Raw genomic sequence first — 18552 nt, forward strand, 5'->3', positions numbered from 1 at the left:
GGGTCGTTAGGGCTGCTGCTGATGGCATGAGTGCATGAGTCATGTGTGGATGCTCGTGCTACGTACAGATCGATCACTCGATCGTGGAGAGCTTCGGCATCCAGCCCAGGCAACAACGTTAATCTAGATCTCACGTTAATCACTGTCTAAATGATTGAAGGGCAAAAAGGTCACTTTGGAGAACAAATACATGTATTTAAATGGGAAAAGAGACTTAATACACCAAATGTCATGGAAAACAAGAAGCCAACGTTTCAATGGTCACTTTTACAAAGACGATGTTTGGAGTCTTATATTTGCGAAGTGCGTTGTTTAGTGTCCTATATCTGCAATTTTCTCGCAAAACATAATTCTATTTATATCAACTGAAGCTTCTAACTTGACCCTTTTATTTTTTTTTTCTAGGGTCTGGTTGCCTTCTCTGAGAATGGATTGATGATAAGGTGGTGGTCATTAGGTAGTGCCTGGTGGGAGAGGCTGAGCAGAAGCCTTACTCCTATTCAATGCACAAAGCTTATCTATGTTCCTCCATGGGAAGGATTTTCACCTAACTCTGCTCGCTTAAGTATAATTTCTAGCATTTTAGGACATGATAAACATGGAATGTCAGAGGTATATTTGTTATTATTTCCTTCTCTGATATTATATTGCATAAAACATTTTTATTGTGTTATTTTGCATGTTATGAGTCCTGTTAGTTTTATTACTTCATGGATTACAGTTTTTGTTAATTTCACTTATACATGTTTGGATGGCAGCATGGGAAAGCTGGCTGCACCAGGCATCACTCTCACTCGATTTTGGGTGCCTGGGCTCGGATTTACATCCATGGCAGGTGCTCCCATGCCAGGGCCGCATCCGAACATGTCTTAGTGGTAGCCGCATCCCAGTAGTGATGGCCATGAGGGGTTTGGGGATGAAGATCAGAGGGGCATGAGGGCAGTAAAGATAATGGAAATTTGTTTTGGGGGGAGCTGAGCATTCTTAATCTGGTTTATTTACTTGCTCCAAATATGAATTTTAAAATTGTCAAAACAAGTTGAGATGGAACCAACTGGAGAAGTAAATTTTATTTTAAGAGTAGTTTGGTTTGCCTACTTTAGATGGCAAAAAGGAAACTACTGGGAAAGCAACTGGCAACTGGCAATACCATTCATCCATTTTATCCTAAACAACCAGTTTTGCTCCAGAAAGCAAGCGAATGGAATATGAAGAAAATAGTCTTCTGGAAAGACAAAGTTCTTTTGTTTACATAGTTTCTCTCTTTCACTTGGTCTTCTGAAGCTAACTGCTGTGAACTGTCATTTTCTTAATTGGGCTCACCCTAGAAGGGTAGCAATATGGTCACATACATGGGCCTCATGGGCCTAAACCTTATACTCCAACACCCCCCCGCAGTCTGGACTACCGGCACAGCGGAGTTTAAGACTGGACAAGAAAGAAAACACATAACACACAATACCCCCCCGCAGCCACAACTAGCCACCGGTGACGTTGAGGCTGGAGCGAAACTCGGCGAAAGTCGAGGAAGGGAGGCCCTTGGTGAAGATGTCCGCAAACTGTGAGGTGGTCGGGACGTGGAGGACCCGGACGTCGCCGATGGCCACATGGTCGCGGACGAAGTGCAAGTCGATCTCCACATGCTTGGTCCGCTGGTGCTGCACAGGGTTGGTGGAGAGATAGACGGCGCTGACGTTGTCGCAGTAGACAAGTGAGCTCCTGGCGAGGGGGCGGTGAAGCTCAGCCAGTAGCTGGCAGAGCCAAGCAGCCTCGGCCACACCATTGGCAACGGCGCGGTACTCCGCCTCGGCACTGGAGCGTGAGACCACCGGCTGTCGCTTGGACGACCACGAGACAAGGTTGCCGCCCAGGAAGACAGCGTAGCCGGAGGTGGACCTGCGGGTGTCGGGGCAGCCCGCCCAATCAGCGTCGGTGTAGACAACCAGCTCGGCAGAGGAGGACCGGCTGAGGAGCAGCCCATAGCCTAGAGTGCCACGGAGGTACCGGAGGAGCCGCTTCATAGCAGCAAGGTGGGGCTCCCGCGGAGCATGCATGTAGAGGCAGAGCTGCTGCACGGCGTAGGTGATGTCAGGCCGTGTGAAGGTGAGGTACTGGAGCGCGCCAGCAAGACTCCGGTAGGCGGTAGAGTCCTCTGGCCCAAGCATCGGACCCTCTGCCTCTGACAGCTTGCCCTGGGTATCGACCGGAGTAGAACAAGACTTGCAGTCAGTCATCCCTGCTCGCTCGAGAATGTCACAAGTGAACTGCCGCTGGTGGAGGAACAAGCCTGAAGGTCGGGGCTCAACAGTGACACCGAGGAAGTGATGGAGCAGACCAAGATCCTTCATAGCAAATTCCTTCTGGAGAGTGGTAATGATGCGCTGGAGCAGTGACTCGCTGCAGGCGGTGAGAACAATGTCATCCACATAGAGGAGCAGGTAAGCAGTCTCACCCCCATGGTGGTATATGAACAGTGAGGTGTCGGACTTGGCCTCCGTGAACCCAAGAGTCTGCAGGAAGGTAGAGAACCGAGAATACCACGCCCGAGGTGCCTGCTTGAGACCGTAGAGAGACTTGTTGAGCCGGCAGACCAAGTCAGGGCGAGAAGAATCCACGAAACCGGCCGGCTGACTGCAGTAGACTGTCTCGGTCAGAGTGCCATGGAGGAAGGCATTCTTGACATCCAGCTGATGCACAGGCCAGGAGCGCTCGAGAGCCACAGATAGTACGGTGCGGACGGTAGCTGGCTTCACCACTGGACTGAAGGTCTCATCATAGTCAATGCCGGGCCGCTGACTGAAACCCCGGAGGACCCAGCGAGCCTTGTAGCGCTCCAAGGAACCATCAGCACGCCGCTTGTGCGTCCAGATCCACTTGCCGGTGACAACGTTAGAGGCCGACGGACGGGGCACCAGATCCCACGTCTGGTTAGCGAGGAGGGCCGCGTACTCCTCTTCCATCGCACGGCGCCAGTGAGGATCTGACAAGGCCTCGCGGACGGAAGAGGGTACCGGAGAGATCCCCGTCTCGCAGGTAGCAGCGGTGAGGGCCCACGGCCGGGATGCCTGCCTCGTCACCATTGGGTGAGTGTGACGAGGATCCCGGTGAAGTAGAGGCGGGTGGTACACCGGCGGCTCGGCGCGAGAGCGCCTCGGGGCCGGAGGCGGCATGGACGGGTGCTCCGCCGGAGGTGGCGGGGTCGACGGCGGAGCCCGTACCGGCGAGGGCGGCGACGGAGCCAGCGACACCGGCTGCAGAGGCGGAGCCGGCTCTCGCCGCCGCTGGTAGACGAGGCCGAAGCGCCGGGGAGGTGAGGACGGGGCGCGCGGTCCCGCGATCGGGGCGACTACTTCGGGCACAACGGGAGGCAGCGCAACCACTGGTAGCGGTGGAGGAAGCTCTGGGGCTGCCTCTGTCGTGCCAGGTACAGGAGGGTCCTGGCTCGAAGGACCACCAGGAGAGCGTGCCGGAGCAAGACCTGCAGGGTATAGTGGAAACGTTGGTGGAACCACCGGGTCAGTGGGAAAAAAAGAAACCTCCGCAGGGTCAGCAGGAGGTGTGGAGGTGGGGGTGGTGGAGAAAGGGAATGCCGACTCGTCAAACACGACGTGGCGAGAGATGAGGACACGGCGAGAAGAGAGGTCCAAGCAACGGTACCCCTTATGCTCAGGGGAGTAACCCAGGAAGATACAGAGAGTAGAACGGGGGGCAAGCTTATGAGGAGAAGTGGCAGCTGTGTTGGGGTAGCAAGCGCACCCAAACACACGAAGGTGATCGTAGCGGGGAGGGGTACCGAAAAGAGCGTGGTGTGGAGTGGGCGCAGGGGAAGCCGTGGAGGGCAAGCGGTTAAGGAGATAGGTGGCGGTGTGGAGGCTCTCAGCCCAGAAGCGAGCGGGAAGCGAGGCCTGTAACAGAAGGGTGCGCATGACATCGTTTGTGGTGCGAATCATGCGCTCAGCCTTGCCGTTCTGAGGGGAGGTGTAAGGGCAAGACATGCGCAACTGGACACCACAGGAGAGGAAGAAGGAGCGAGCGGTGGTGTTATCAAACTCACGCCCGTTGTCACACTGCACGGCCTTGATGGTGAGGCCGAACTGGGTGGACACCCATGCAAAGAAGTGGCGAAGAGTGGTGAATGTATCGGACTTGGCACGCAAGGGAAAAGTCCAAGAGTAATGGGAGAAGTCATCAACCACCACCAAGTAGTATTTGTAGCCAGACATACTAAGAACAGGAGATGTCCACAGGTCGCAATGGATAAGATCAAAGATGTGAGCCGCATGGGAGGAGGAGGTAGGGAAAGGAAGTCTAACATGACGGCCCAACTGGCATGCATGACACAAATGCTCATCAGGAGTGCGGGGGCAAGGCACAGCGGAACTGCGACTGAGCTGGGACAAAGCAGTGCTGCCAGGATGGCCAAGGCGACGGTGCCACGTAGTGGAGGTGGTAGTGAAGGCAGAAGCCGAAGGGGGTGAATAAGAAGGCAAAGGAGGTGCAGCGGAAACCGGGAAACGAAGGGTGTAGAGAGGCCCAGTGCTGTCACAACGGAGAAGAGGACGCCGGGAAGCCAATTCCCGCACGGTGAGGCCAGAGGGGTCGAACTCAACCGAACAAGAGTTGTCAGTCGTGAAGCGGCGAATAGAGAGGAGGTTGTGAACCATACCGGGAGCCACAAGAACATCGGGGATATGAAAAGAGCCATGGGAATTGGCAGTGCCTACGGAGGAGACAGGAATGCAGGTGCCATTAGCGACCATGATGGAAGAAGGACAAGAAGGGTGGGGAGGACTGATAGAAGAGAGGAGACTCGCATCGGGCGTGATATGGAAGGTGGCGCCCGAGTCAGCGATCCAGTCAGGACTGACTGGTCGCAGCCCTGCGGCAGGAGGAGCCGCGGGCGAAGGTTTGGCGGTGGAGAGGAATGAGGAAGCCGGTGTGGAAGGAGACGCAGCTCCTCTAGGCACAGCGGCCATGGCCCGCGCACGTAGAGCTGTTGTGTCCGACAACAGAGGCGCCGACCTGCCGTCGCCCCACATGGTCGACCACGGGTGGCGGAAAGATGCCCAGGCCGCCGGGTCCCATCCGACAGGCACTGGCAAGGCACTCGGAGGTGGAGGCCACAGAGGCGCTGAGAGACTCCACCCGCCTCCACCGCGGTGGCGACGGTGGCTGCCACGGCCCCCCCAACCCCCGCTTGGCTCGGAGGGAGGAGGAGCAAGAAGAGACGAGGTCCTGTCCGCCGCCGCAGCGGCCCGGTCAGCGGCGAGGGTGGTGACCGCCGCGGCTGCGTCAGCACGCGGCAAGCCCAGTCCGGCAGCGTCAGCCCAGGGCATGCCCAGTCCGGCAGCCACTGCAGCAGGCATGGCGGCGACGGCCGCGTCCCCGGAGCCGGAGGTCACCCCGACATGCATGCGCACATGGCCGTCCGCAGCAGCAGCGCGGGCAGCGGTGAGGGCAGTGGCGAGGGCGGAGTGTGGTGGAGGAAGGGCAGCACCCGCGCCCAGGGGCGGCGCGCCCGCAGCTGCGCTCAGGGCCGGCGCGCTCGCGCCCAGGGGGCCCGCGCCCAGGGAGGCCGCGCCCAGGGGGGCCGCGCGCAGGGGCGGCGCGCCCGCGCCCAGGGAGGCCGCGCGCCCGCGCCCAGGGAGGCCGCGCGCAGGGGCGGCGCGCCCGCGCCCAGGGGCGGCGCGCCCGCGCCCAGGGGGGCGGCGCGCAGGGGCGGCGCGCCCGCGCCTCGGGGGGCCGCGCCCAGGGGCGGCGCGCCCGCGCCCAGGGGGGCCGCGCCCAGGGGCGGCGCGCCCGCGCCGGCTGGTGGAGGAGGAGGGGCGGCCATGGCCGCGGCTGCGGCGGCGCGCCGGCCGGCGGCGGCTGCTGCCTGGCGGCTGGGCTGGGAAGGGAGGGAGAAGAGAAACCCTAGCTCGATACCATGCTGTGAACTGTCATTTTCTTAATTGGGCTCACCCTAGAAGGGTAGCAATATGGTCACATACATGGGCCTCATGGGCCTAAACCTTATACTCCAACACCCCCCCGCAGTCTGGACTACCGGCACAGCGGAGTTCAAGACTGGACAAGAAAGAAAACACATAACACACAATACCCCCCCGCAGCCACAACTAGCCACCGGTGACGTTGAGGCTGGAGCGAAACTCGGCGAAAGTCGAGGAAGAGAAACCCTAGCTTTGATACCATGCTGTGAACTGTCATTTTCTTAATTGGGCTCACCCTAGAAGGGTAGCAATATGGTCACATACATGGGCCTCATGGGCCTAAACCTTATACTCCAACACTAACGTTTTCTTATTAAATCATTTGTTGTCTACTGATTTGATTGCTTTAATAGTTAAGAAACTACAGTTACATATTTATATGTAGTTCTCACCTTTGCTTTCCAAATAATACCCCTATTATTGTTGCTCTGCCATCTTGTACATAAATTTCTTTCGTCTTAATTGAGCTGCAGAGCTCCTGCCTTTGTTTCAAAAAAAAAAAAAAAAAAAAAAAACTAGCTCTGCCATTTTATATAACTCATACAGTTCTTCTGGACTCCCCAGAAGAAGACAAAGGAACTAGGCGAGGCAGATAATCTGAAGTTATTGCTTCATAATCTTGACCTTTCATACCGCCTTCACTGGGTTGGTGGAAAGACTATCAAACTTATGAGGCATGGCCAGGAGTTGGGTACATTTCAGCTGTGATCGGCTTACCAATGGTTCATGTATCTTGAGTTGCTTTGTAGTGTTGAAAAACAGCTGATTTGCTGGCTGGCAAGTCTAACAAGAATCACCAGTACATATGTCATGTGAGGTACCTTGATGTTTCTTTGACTATTAGAACCATTGTCTTGTACAGTTCATAAATGGGATCCCTATGTATAAATAAAAATACTGAATGCAATTTTGATTCCATGTTACAGGACTGCTATTCACATGCAGCCCAGGATGGGCCTCATCTGTTTCATGTTACAGTTACAGAACTGTTACAGAACTACTATTCACATGCAGCTCCCAGGATGGGGCTCATCTATCACACCATTGGGTTCCAGAGTCCAGGATGCTTTTAGGTTAGTTGTGGTTCACTTGATATCATCACAATCATATACACATTATGCGGATGATTGGCTATACTTCATATGTTTTAGTTTTTTTGCCCTGGTTCTGAGGTTCATCCTTCAACACTCTTCAACTGTTAGCTCGACCAGTAGGATTGGCAAGCATATTTGGTTTTGTTCTCAAAGTTTTTTAATCTGTTATTTTCACACTTTGCTGTCAAGAACATTTAGTTTCTATAATGTTTGGACGTGAAATGTTCCCTTTTCCATCAGATTCCTGAGTTATCACTTGCTGTGCAGTATGAATTCCTGGAGCAATCAGTTGAGGATTTGTTCGCTGGGTTTGGGAGTCACAATCAAGTCCTTGAGAAGCGATTTTCGAGCCTCTTCATTTGTCTGAAAAGTCATGACTAGTAGATTCGGCAGATAAGCTCAAGCAAACGGGCTCGAAGATGTGTGCAAAGTGTTGTTGTAGACTAATGTTGGGACTTGGGACAAGAGGCAAGGGAAGATGGTTCATGGTTGCAACGTGGTCGGTATATGTGGTCTTTGTGCGGCAAAGACTCTCTGTACTGTACGGCTCTGACGATGTTTTTTTCCCCTATATATAAATCATTTAATTATATCAGTTTTAGCGGAGTACATGGATTTGAGAAACATTTCCAAAGACATGATTGTGGTTGTGGACTCACGGTTTCCTTGCCTGCCGTTTACTCATGGTTTCCGCCTCGTCCTGACGGATGTTCTGTTGCAAGGGAAGCTGCGTGACCAAGAAACATTTTGGAAACTGGATCTTCATCCATTAATTACGACAGCTGGGTTGATACGGACGATCTCTCCAGGTGTCTTTCCAAATTGTGAAATCACAACCCGCTTCGTTTTCGGCTTCCCACTGACCGTGCCAGACGCGAACTTTTCATTTACTCGCGCCATTTTTGGTAATGTCTGCCCCTACTTATACACCCGGCCGGCCTCCCTCTTTCCCGTGGCATCCATCGCGTTCGTCTTGGAGGCGGGCCTCGAGCGAACGAGCCGAGACACCAACAAGGACAATGGTGAAGCCGGGCAAGAAAACGAGCAGGGGGCGCCAGAAAATTGAGATCCGCCGCATCGAGAAGAAGGAGAGCCGCCAGGTGACCCAGTGCAAGCGCAAGGGCGGGCTCCTAAAGAAGGCCTCGGAGCTCCACCTCCTGTGCGGCGCCCATGTCGCCGTCATCGTCTTCAAGAGAACGGAGCCCGAGGGAAAGGAGGTGGCCGTCGCGCCCCGCGGCAAACGCGACGACGGCGGCGGCGGCGGCATTGCCTTCGCGATGGGCACCCCCTCCGTCGACCACGTCCTCCGCCTGCTCCACGCCGACGAGGGCCGGCTCACCGCGCTCCAGCAGGACGTGGGCGCCGTCGCCGCCGAGCGTGCCGTCACGGAGGCGAGAGCGCGGGAGACGGAGCAGACCAGGGCGCTCGTGGAGGCCGAGAAGGCGCGGAACGACGCCATCGGGGAGAAGGTGCTGCAGGCCGTGGAGGTGTCCGGGAGGCGGTTCTGGTGGGAGGTGGACGTCGGGGTGCTCGGCGAGGCCGAGCTGCCGGTCTTCACTTCGCAGCTCCAGCGCCTCAGGGACAGCGTGCAGCTCCAAGCCAACAGATCGCAGACCTCTGCTACGCCCGGCGGCGGTGGCGCGGCGCCGTGGCAACAGCTGGGATAGGGCTGTCGCAATGATTTGCTAGTTCAATTCAATTACGGTGCCTGCTGTAGTGTTTAGTTTACTTGGACCGTGCAGTTAATTCCTCTGTGTAACAATATAATAAACTAATATAATTGCACCGGTTGATGCTATACCGTACCTACGACATCACAAATTGCACTGATTGATGGCATACTACGGTTCGTTTGAATGGCATCTCACCGTTGAACGCTACGACTGTTTACTTTTCCCAATCTCTCTTAATGAAAAACATGCAACACACAAAATGACATACTACGGTTCACGGCTTGAGTATGGGATGATAGGAAAAAAATGTACCGACACGTGCAACGAACTCCACCATGATGTTCTTGGCAAGAAGATGATCAAGAAAGACAGTTGGATCATCGCGTTTGGAGGCTGAGGCCTTGTTTAGTTCACCCTGAAAACCAAAAAGTTTTCAAGATTCTCCGTCACATCGAATCTTGTGGCACATCCATGAAACATTAAATATAGACGAAAACAAAAACTAATTACACAGTTTAGCTGAAAATCACGAAACGAATATTTTGATCCTAGTTAGTCCATGATTGGATAATATTTGTCACAAACAAACGAAAGTGCTACACTAAACAAGGCCTGAACCAAGAAAAGAAGGTTTTTGATCCAATCTGTCAAAATCGGTCTAGCCGGTGCAATTAATACGTCCAAGAACAACCGGCTAGCCTTGAGTACCCAATCTAGCCGGTGTTTCTTGTCCGAGACCTGATCGAGTACAACTCGGTTTTAGCTCGTTTCAACGTGGGAAACTTGCAAATTTTGTCTTATTTATGTATGACTAGCAAAACATGTCCGTGCGTTGCAACGGGAGAAAAATAAAACTTTGAAATCTTAATAGGACGGGACCATGGTAATGATATAATTCTATTTATAAATTATCCTTTATATAAAACTTAAAATTTGTAATTTATTTTTACGATGACTATGATATCTATAATATAACTTAGTGTTGTCATGAAAATAATAATGTCTTATTAAAATTATATCAAATTAAAATATAACCTTGAATGTTTCTTTTGGTGTCATGTTTGAAGACACAAAAAAAATTAGACTATTTTGCCAACGTGTCTAAATCAATCGAGCTGACTTTTTTTAGGACTCATATAATGTTTAACTATAGTCTGCAAGGAGTTATTTGACGACGTCTCAAGAATTAGTTTGTGCGATGATGATTATGATGAGAGACCTCTCTTGATTTTTTACATGGCAGTCATCATCGATGATTCTAGAAATAAATTTATTTAGACTGGATTAGACAACAAACTGATCAAGATTTAGTTCATGTACTATTGATTGATTTAGATTTTAACGAAAACAATTCTTTTGTAATTAATACTGCATTAATAATTTAGTAACAAAATCTTTTGTAGGGAAAATTAATATTGATCTTGTTTATTATTATTTTTTAACGATGGACGATTTTGAATGGATCTGGAATCTAAATTTGGTTCTATATGTGTGCAGCCTGAATACCGGATAGCGATATGATTTGTGTGACACGCATAGGGAGTTCTAGTTTTTTTCTTAGGTGAAGTCCGAGATAAGTACATAAGCTAAACATGGTATGATTAGCAAGGGAGGCCAAACTAAAAAATACCAGACAAAAAAATTAACTGAAATTTTGCCTCTTTAGTATTAGGTATAGAGATATAGCTATAGATATTTTATCACATGGTAACTGCTTACGAGAGGGTGCCTGCCGATGATGATTTTTGAGTTTTTGCCCATGCTGTATCGCAACTTGATGATCACCAGGTTCGCGTTGACAAACAAAAATACTAAATAAATGACATGTTTGGATCACGACCTCCTAAACAGCTTCTGGACCAGGCAGCCCATCCTGGCCCTATTGGCCCATGGTGCTTGTGGCAACGCTGGCCCGCCATCACGAGTAATGAGCTAGGCCGTCATCATGGTCCTGAACTCGTTGAAGCTGAGCACGCCGTCGCTATCCATGTCGAAACGGCAGATGATGGCCTGGCACTCGGTGATGTTCCGGCGCGCGCCGAGCCTAGCCAGCACCAGCTTCAGGCTCAGCGGCGTGATGCACCCGGCGCCCTCCATCTCGTAAACGTCTCCCGCAGCCACCTGCGCGTCGTCGTCGTCCTCCTCTCCGCCTCTCCGGCGGCCTCCGCCTGCTCCCTCGCCAGCTCATCCTCCTCGTCTAGCAGCCCGCCGTCGCCGCCAGTGTTCGCCACTGATGTCACAAGCGCACCCATGTCCTCGTTCGACGCGTCCCGCATGCAGAGGCAGAGCCCCCGCAGCTTAGACGCTGCCGAGACCTCGCCGTCGCCGTCGCCGTCGCGGCCGAATGAAGCCAACATTGTTTCTATTTGGTTGGGCTCTTGACCAGCTGGATCGGCAGCTCAATCGCGCTTAGTGACTGACTGAGAGATCATATGCGTCAGGATTTATAGTCTTGTCGGAGTCGGATGGGCTTAAACACGAGTCTAAGTCGTATTTTTCTTCTTTATCAGCGTGACCGTCGCTCTCGGTTAGGAAAGGATAGACGAAAAAAACACCAGACCAAAATTTTAGCTGAAATTTTGCCTCTTTAGTATTAGGTATAGATCTAATTTGATGTCAACATACTTTTTAGCTATTTTGATTGAACAGTCTCATAGAATGACCGTGAGCATCTAACATAGACTGGAAAGAAATCTCCTCTTCTAAATCAGACACGAAATCAAATGCAGCTTTTTGTCGGGATCTTTTTGTCCGGCTTTGATCCTCTTCTTTTCCCCTTTCACGACTCCGTCCGTGATGAATTCAAACATGGCCTCCCCAAAATCTCCACAGGTCACAAGATAATAAATTGGGTACAATATAACAAACCAATTAAAGATGTCATGAAGCAACAATAACTTGCATGGTAGCAAAGATCACGAGAGAAAGGATTCAAGATAAAAGAAAATCAAGATGAAAAAGAACTCTAAAAAGTTCCCCTACAAAGCAGATCACACCCACAGTTACAAGTCCTGAACATGATACAAATCAAAATCAGACTACCTCAATAAGACTGACGAGGATGCTGAGCAGTAGGGCGGCGAAGCTTGGTCCGTGGCGACGTTAGGAGCAGTGGACTGAGAGGGAGATGGTGCGGCGTTGTGGGCACACCCGCAGTCATTGCGGTTGGTGCTCAGAGTCGTCGGTGTCTGTAGAAACAGCAGCGAGAGCCGGGTAGGGCATGGAGGTCAGCGGTCGGAGCCTCGGAACTCGGCTATTTGGCGGTGTCCACGTAGCAATGCCACGTAGCACGTCGACGCGGCGGCAGAGATCGGCTTGCTCGCAGCTATCGCGTGTGGACCAGCAAGCCACACACCTAAGGGACGGCGCCGCCGGCATCACACACGCTCAGGAGGCCCCCGTGCAGGCTACCGCTGTGTGCGCCGCAGCCGGGCGCGCGCCGCCATCGCACGTGCTTGGGAAGCCGGCACGCATCGGGCAACCACAAAGCCTGCACCGTGCCATGAGAGCCACCCTAGCCATGTGTTTTCTCTCTGGATGTTGTGGTGGTGCGTCGCTTTCCTGCGTCGAGTGAGTAGCATGGAGGCGGCTGAAGCAAGGGAGACAAAATTGAGAGAGTGAGAACCGAGATGGGACTAGGGTTTCATTCTTTTTATATGGTTCTCTTTTGGCCTGCTAAGATCCTGGCCGTTCATCATGTATCAACGACCAAAATCACCTGGTAGATTTTGCAATTGGGCCTTCAAGTGGACAAAGGCATGGGCTGGATGTAGGCCTGCATGCGTGCTGGTAATGAGTTTTTGCCTCTATAAATTTCCATTAATATTAGCTTAAAATATATTTAGTAGCATCTCAATTTTCAAATTTATGTGATCGCCAACTATTTATTTCAATTAAATTTGAAAATTTATTTAATTATAAGATATAGCCATTAATTAATAAGATGTCTACAACAATTTATTTATTCGATTCAAGCCAATATTACCAGCATGGTCGCTAATATAGAATTAAGGGATCAGCTATATTTCATGTGTCAGGTTATTTGCTTCAAGCCACACTAGCATGTAGCCACAAACACGATATGACCATAAGGTCTTTAATATAGATTTAAAGGATCTGCTACATTTCAGATGTTTGAAATATAGTAATTGTATAGTCGGCGGATTTCACCATCAGATTTGATAAACATCTCTCTCATGACGCACGAATCTTGGAGAAGGGGCATGGAATCACATGTCGCCTTCACAAAATAAAATTTTCAACGATTTATACACATAGGAAAGGTGATACACACGATTAACACATGTTCAACTGCAATATGGAAAAAAAAACTATACAACTAACTGAAATGTAATGATGTTGTCATTAAATCTCTGAGCTAAAAATCGCTTTTCATTTGACCACGCAACATATACTTCCCGTTGCAACGCACGGGCCAGTTTTGCTAGTTAAATTTAAGAGGAATAGTTACATTGGATGAATGCCTTTTACTTCTTTACGGAAGCTAGCCGTGGAAAAAAGCTAATTTTTGAAAGCGTAGTTAAAAATGTTCAAAAAAAAAGAAAGCGTAGTTAAAATAAGTTATCCCGTACAAGACCTATGTAAGTTAGTTTGATATCAATGTCAAGTTGAACAAAAATTCAAAAACATGATGAATTCTCGCCAGATGGAAATCAAGGTTTCACCTGAATAAACTCGTGCATAAAGGTTGTAACAGGAGACAGTAATGTTATTATTGGAGATAGTGATTAGTATGATATTGTACTAGCAAATACGCTCGTGCATTATTATATGGATGTAAAAAGTATCAAACATTCATATAAATTAGAGATGATAATACTACATATGTATTTATTTCCCCTTTCTATGAATTTTAAGAGCTATAACTTATTTATTAATTGATATTTGTATGTATTATATATTTTGTGATGATTATGACACCCATAATTTAAGTTATGCTGGTAACCTATTAAGTTTGTATCAAATTTCAACATAATCTTGAGGATTCTTTCTCCTATTGAAAAACACGGACAAATTTACTCATAAATATATCATTTAATTTTGAATCTCTAATCAAGTGGGCAAGGAGTTATCTGTTAACGTGTCAAAGACTGATCTTTGTGCTGATGATTATATGAGAACTCTCCCGATTCAAGTCTCCCTGATCCAGTCTCCCGCATAAACACAACCAATTCAAGCTTTGCTTGCTCGCCTCGATGCTCTATCAGTTCTACTTTGCTTTTGGATGACGGCGCGAATCGCCGATGGTGTTTGTGACCTCACTATCGGGTAGTCAGGCACCATGGTGCCATCGCCGCATCGTGTCCGTTGCTGACGTGTACTTGTTTCCACCGACTAGGTAGTACTCCCTCGTGTCTCTAAAGAAGTCATTTTGACATTGATACGGTTTTCAAAAACAACTTTAACTACTACTTTTTGTTATAAAATATTCATAACATAAAGTTCATATGTACTTTTATGGAACCTCATTTCGAGATGAATCTATCACTTTTATAAAGTCAACTTAAAAGAATTTATTTGTAGTTACAGTTAAAAATATTTGACTTAAGATAACTTCAAAACTTTCTTTAGAGACAGAGGGAGTAGGTACTCAGAACACCACTCCTTTGAATACACTCGTTGATCTTCCAACTAAGGCCTAATGATTTGAGCTCTAATATAATAATTAAATTTAGAGGTGAGCTCATTCTTAAGTAATTTTTTTATAGTTTTGAGAATAGATTGCTACCTAATGATGTTATCTTGTTTAGGAATATTTTGATGTTATCTTGCAAGGACATCCACGACAAGCTGGAGGCCCAGCCCAATACGAGTTTGAGTCATCCTTGGCCATTAGAGCCATCCTATAGTTTGGACTCCATTTTCAACGATTCACATAAGGATAAAAAGCTGATTTCACAACCTAATAGATGGCTTGGTTTGAGGTCCAAATTCTACGGGAGTAGTTGGTGTTCAGAATCTGTCGGGGTGCTTATGTTACCGTTTTGCCTTTAGGACTAGTCTGTAGTCAAATGGACATTCAGGATGTATCCAGACTCTATCTTCGAAATCCTAATATGGATGAAAAATTTCATAAGCTAACCAATAAATTTAGTTTGAGATCTAAATTTCACGCAAGTTAACAGAAATCATCGAAACAAGTCAGCATTCAGAATATGTTAGGTGTCGTGTCACTGTCTTTTGGTTTCCCCAATTTGTTTATTTCTTACTCCCTCATGTTCATGTACCGTAACTTTATTTCTTTGTTGAAGAGATCAGATCATCTCTCTCAACATGTGAATTTTGTTAACTGTTGATGGGAACTGCCATATTTACACAAGTAGTGTGATACATCGTACTGCGCTCCATGGCCGAAGGCTCTCCATGCGTAGGTCACCCCCTCCTCTGCCATGGCATGACCAAGGCAGCCTCCCTGCTTCGTCTTCCTCTGCATGTGTGTTTGCAATAGCGGTGGGATATGGATGGCCACGACAGAATGGAGGAAGGAAGAAGACATGGCTATTTTGGTCCATATGGATATGTGGTAGCCAAAAGATGGGTCATATTAGTTCCTAGACTAGACGTATAGCATGTCATGATTCCAATTTCTCACGTACTGTAACGGTCTTGCACCAAATAGTTGAATTATAATGGTAGATCCTAGAAATATGTTAGTTGTAATGGTATAGATCTAACTTCTTGGCCCCTCATGAGCGCCTGTCCTGGCTAGATACCTGGCCTTAGCTGGTTCCTTGTCCTGAATGTGATCTTGTTTTCACCACCTGTGGAGAAGAACCTCATTGTGCGTGAACACACTAATAACGAGCAGGGAAGGTTGCCTATGCCACCATTCCAGTACACACAGATAGAGATACATTTAAAAGCTGAAAATGTTACCCATGGCTGTCATGTACAAGCAAACAGACAGAGTTTCCCAAAATACAGAACAAGGCAGAGAAAAGTGTAGCTTTATCATGTGTCTCGGGGACAGACAAAGGTTATCCACAAGCAAAGTAAAACGGCAACAATGTGTGCCATGGGTGCTATTACTGCTATAAGTCAAAATTTCAGAAAGCAACTGAAGCACTTACCCCTCAAAAAAAAAAAATCTGAAGCACTTCATAACTCAATCAACATAACTATATGTCAAAGTTCCACACAGTGAGGCTTTAAATAGTTTTTTTTTTTCAATAGAACTCTTCTACATGGAAAGGACCATATAAAGCACATGAACTTTTAGTAAGGTAGAATAACACCCTCTATATTCTGATGACTCTTTAAAATTAGTTGAGACACTAAATGGCTAACAATCAAAATTATAAGAATTAATATATTACAGGCTTTATTTGAGTAGACATGTCTTTAAGGAATCTAGTTGCAGACATGATGGCATCAAGAGGATCATAGGTTGGCAATTGCTGCCGCTGATCTCATCAGTTATACCTTGTTAGATAGAACAATGAAAAGACAGATTTGTGAAATAGCATTGTTCTAAAAACATCTTGCTGTTAGAAATAGCAAGATGTTTTTAGAACATTGGTATTTCACAAATCTATGTCTTTTCATTCTTCAGAAACAGCAATATGAATTTAGAACATTGCTATTTCACAAATCTGTCTTTTCATTGTTCTATCTAACAAGGTATAACTGATGAGATCAGTGGCAGCAATTGCCAACTTATGATCCTGATTCCAAATTTACATGATACATGACAAAATTTCCTTTTTCTTTTGACGAAAGCAAAACTTTGCCAAGACAAAAACCACTGACATTATGCATATCAACCAAATACTATGAAGCTTGTATCAGAAATATTGCATGAAGAGTAGGAGTTTATATTATTGGAGGTGAATCAATGAGGATTCATGTTATCGACACTTGTATGTGAATTGTGAAATGATAATATCTTCGGCACAGCTAGAACAGAAAATGTGCTGTGTGGCAGAACTACAATAGTAAAATGTTACAGAGATGAAATGGAGCAACAAGCACCTGCATTAGGTTTCTGATTTCCATAGATCAAGAACATAAGTAATTCTATTGATTTTCAATTTCCAGTTTACCCCCAAGTGAATAAATCAGCTTGAGTAATTATACCATAACAGCAAGCAATCCATCCAGACATTGAGAATTGAGATGTGTCATGTCGATTCTGTGTTGAGATGCATTTTAGTTCATCCACGAGGTTTAACAAAGACAAGACTGCAGTAACCCAAAGTAGCAGCAAAACTCACCAAAGTAGAATCCCTACGGTTTGGGCAGCATTGGAAGCAATCTACCAAGTTCTTGATCTCATATGTGACTACAGAATGGTCACCCAATTTCCAAAATACTAGTTAGCAGTAGCCATTAATGAAAGTACTAAACACTACCCTACCATCTACTGCTGCTTCTTCTCCCTGCACGGCAGGTTCAGCCGGGATGATGTCACCACGTCGACTCGGCCTTTGACATCGGACTTGAGCAACTCGAGCGCCCTGATAAACACCGGCAGCTCCTCCTCCCCGAGGGCCTCCGCGTCCACCTCCCACCAGTTCTTCTTCTGAGCGGTCGCCTGCGCGGTCTTAACCTTCTCCCTGGTGGCGGCCACCCGCGCCCACTCCTTGGCTACCAGCGCCTTGGTCTCCTCCCCGTCCCGCCTCAACCCGGCCACGCGGGCGGTGGCCTCGCCCGCCGTCTCGGCGGCGGCGTCCAGGGAAGGGAAAGGTGGGTGAGAAGACGCCCCATCGGCAGGGAGGTGGGTGCGGAGGACGGAGTCCACGGTGGGCCCGCCAAAAGCGTGGGCCTCGCCGGTTGGGGAGAAGGCGACGACGGCGACGTGGGCACCGAATTCCTCGGAGATGTCGCGGGCCATAGTGAAGAGGGTGGGGCGGCGCTTCCGGAAGCAGCTCCGGCGCTGTTCCTCGTTGTCGATGCGGCGGAGCTCCCTCACCATCGCGTGGAATCGGCGGAATAGAGGAATAGAAATGCCTGCTGCCCTGATGGGGCTTTTGGCTGTTGAGGGAATGAGGGTTGCCGTACAACCACGGCCGACGGGAGGACAATTTAAATATTTGCCCCCTTACGGATGGCTCTTCAGATGCCCCCTATAAGTGCAATTATAAATTTACCCTAGGTATCTCTTTAGTCATATAAATTTACCCATTTCAGCTATGTGGCAGTCCAACTCATCATGCCAGCTTGGATTGGCTATGGGAAAAGACCGTTTTGCCCCTCCCTCTGTTTTTTTTTTCTCTCCAGACAGAGAGCAAGCACCAGAGTAAAATTATCCCTCCCTCTGTATTTTTCTCTCCAGACAGAGAGCAGGCACCAGAGTAAAATTATGGATCGACATGTATACATGGCAGCAATATATATATAATGTAACATGCACCGGAGGCATACCATTATCAAAAGAGCACGGATGTCTAAGTTTGGTCATGGCATCCATACATAGTGATTAAACAAGTTTAAGGCGACACATAGTAGCTAAGACAATGGCCATTTAACAGTTCTAGCCAACAAAAGTACACAAGATTCCAATAAAAAAAGACAAAAGTCACTTCATGGAACAAAAGTCACAGCCTTGGATAGTCTCATTTTTTCTTGATCTTGGAGGCCATCATCTTTCTTCTGGGAGTCATCTTCTTAGGCACGACCTCCACAACTTGTAGCTCTTCTTCTGGAATAGGTTCAGCTGCACCCAACAACAATTTCCTGGAAAGAAATATTTTTGAAATTAGAGGATATTAACTACAACAGGCACTGCTGGTTCAGCAAACTTATTTTGAGAGACAATACCTTTCTTGGGCTTGG

At 48.3% G+C, this 18552-nt stretch overlaps 4 protein-coding genes across 4 annotated transcripts in view; 2 read left to right on the forward strand and 2 right to left on the reverse strand.

The window, feature by feature from the left end:
• LOC8085378 (WD repeat-containing protein 7) overlaps positions 1 to 7785 on the forward strand; it is a 42859-nt gene extending 35074 nt beyond the window's left edge. The window contains exons 8-11 of the mRNA XM_002437006.2: positions 406 to 612; positions 6555 to 6807; positions 6917 to 7063; positions 7352 to 7785. Of these exons, the coding sequence (XP_002437051.2) occupies positions 406 to 612; positions 6555 to 6698 (351 nt within the window). The 3' untranslated portion in view covers positions 6699 to 6807; positions 6917 to 7063; positions 7352 to 7785. The remainder of the gene's footprint in view (positions 1 to 405; positions 613 to 6554; positions 6808 to 6916; positions 7064 to 7351) is intronic.
• On the forward strand, positions 8104 to 8751 carry LOC8073060 (agamous-like MADS-box protein AGL61). Its single transcript, XM_002437007.1, has one exon. The coding sequence runs from the start codon at positions 8104 to 8106 to the stop codon at positions 8749 to 8751; it is 648 nt and encodes a 215-aa protein (XP_002437052.1).
• Positions 10690 to 11114, reverse strand: LOC8073061 (probable calcium-binding protein CML31). Its single transcript, XM_021449862.1, has 2 exons — positions 10879 to 11114; positions 10690 to 10801 (listed from the first exon to the last, which is right to left on the reverse strand). Exons 1-2 carry the CDS (start codon positions 11112 to 11114, stop codon positions 10690 to 10692), a joined length of 348 nt encoding a protein of 115 aa, XP_021305537.1.
• Positions 16775 to 17770, reverse strand: LOC8085379 (agamous-like MADS-box protein AGL61). The gene has a single exon (XM_002438402.2). It carries the CDS (start codon positions 17690 to 17692, stop codon positions 17138 to 17140), a length of 555 nt encoding a protein of 184 aa, XP_002438447.1. The 5' UTR covers positions 17693 to 17770; the 3' UTR covers positions 16775 to 17137.

Source organism: Sorghum bicolor, chromosome 10, assembly GCF_000003195.3.
Source record: "Sorghum bicolor cultivar BTx623 chromosome 10, Sorghum_bicolor_NCBIv3, whole genome shotgun sequence".
Classification (NCBI taxonomy): Eukaryota; Viridiplantae; Streptophyta; class Magnoliopsida; order Poales; family Poaceae; genus Sorghum; species Sorghum bicolor.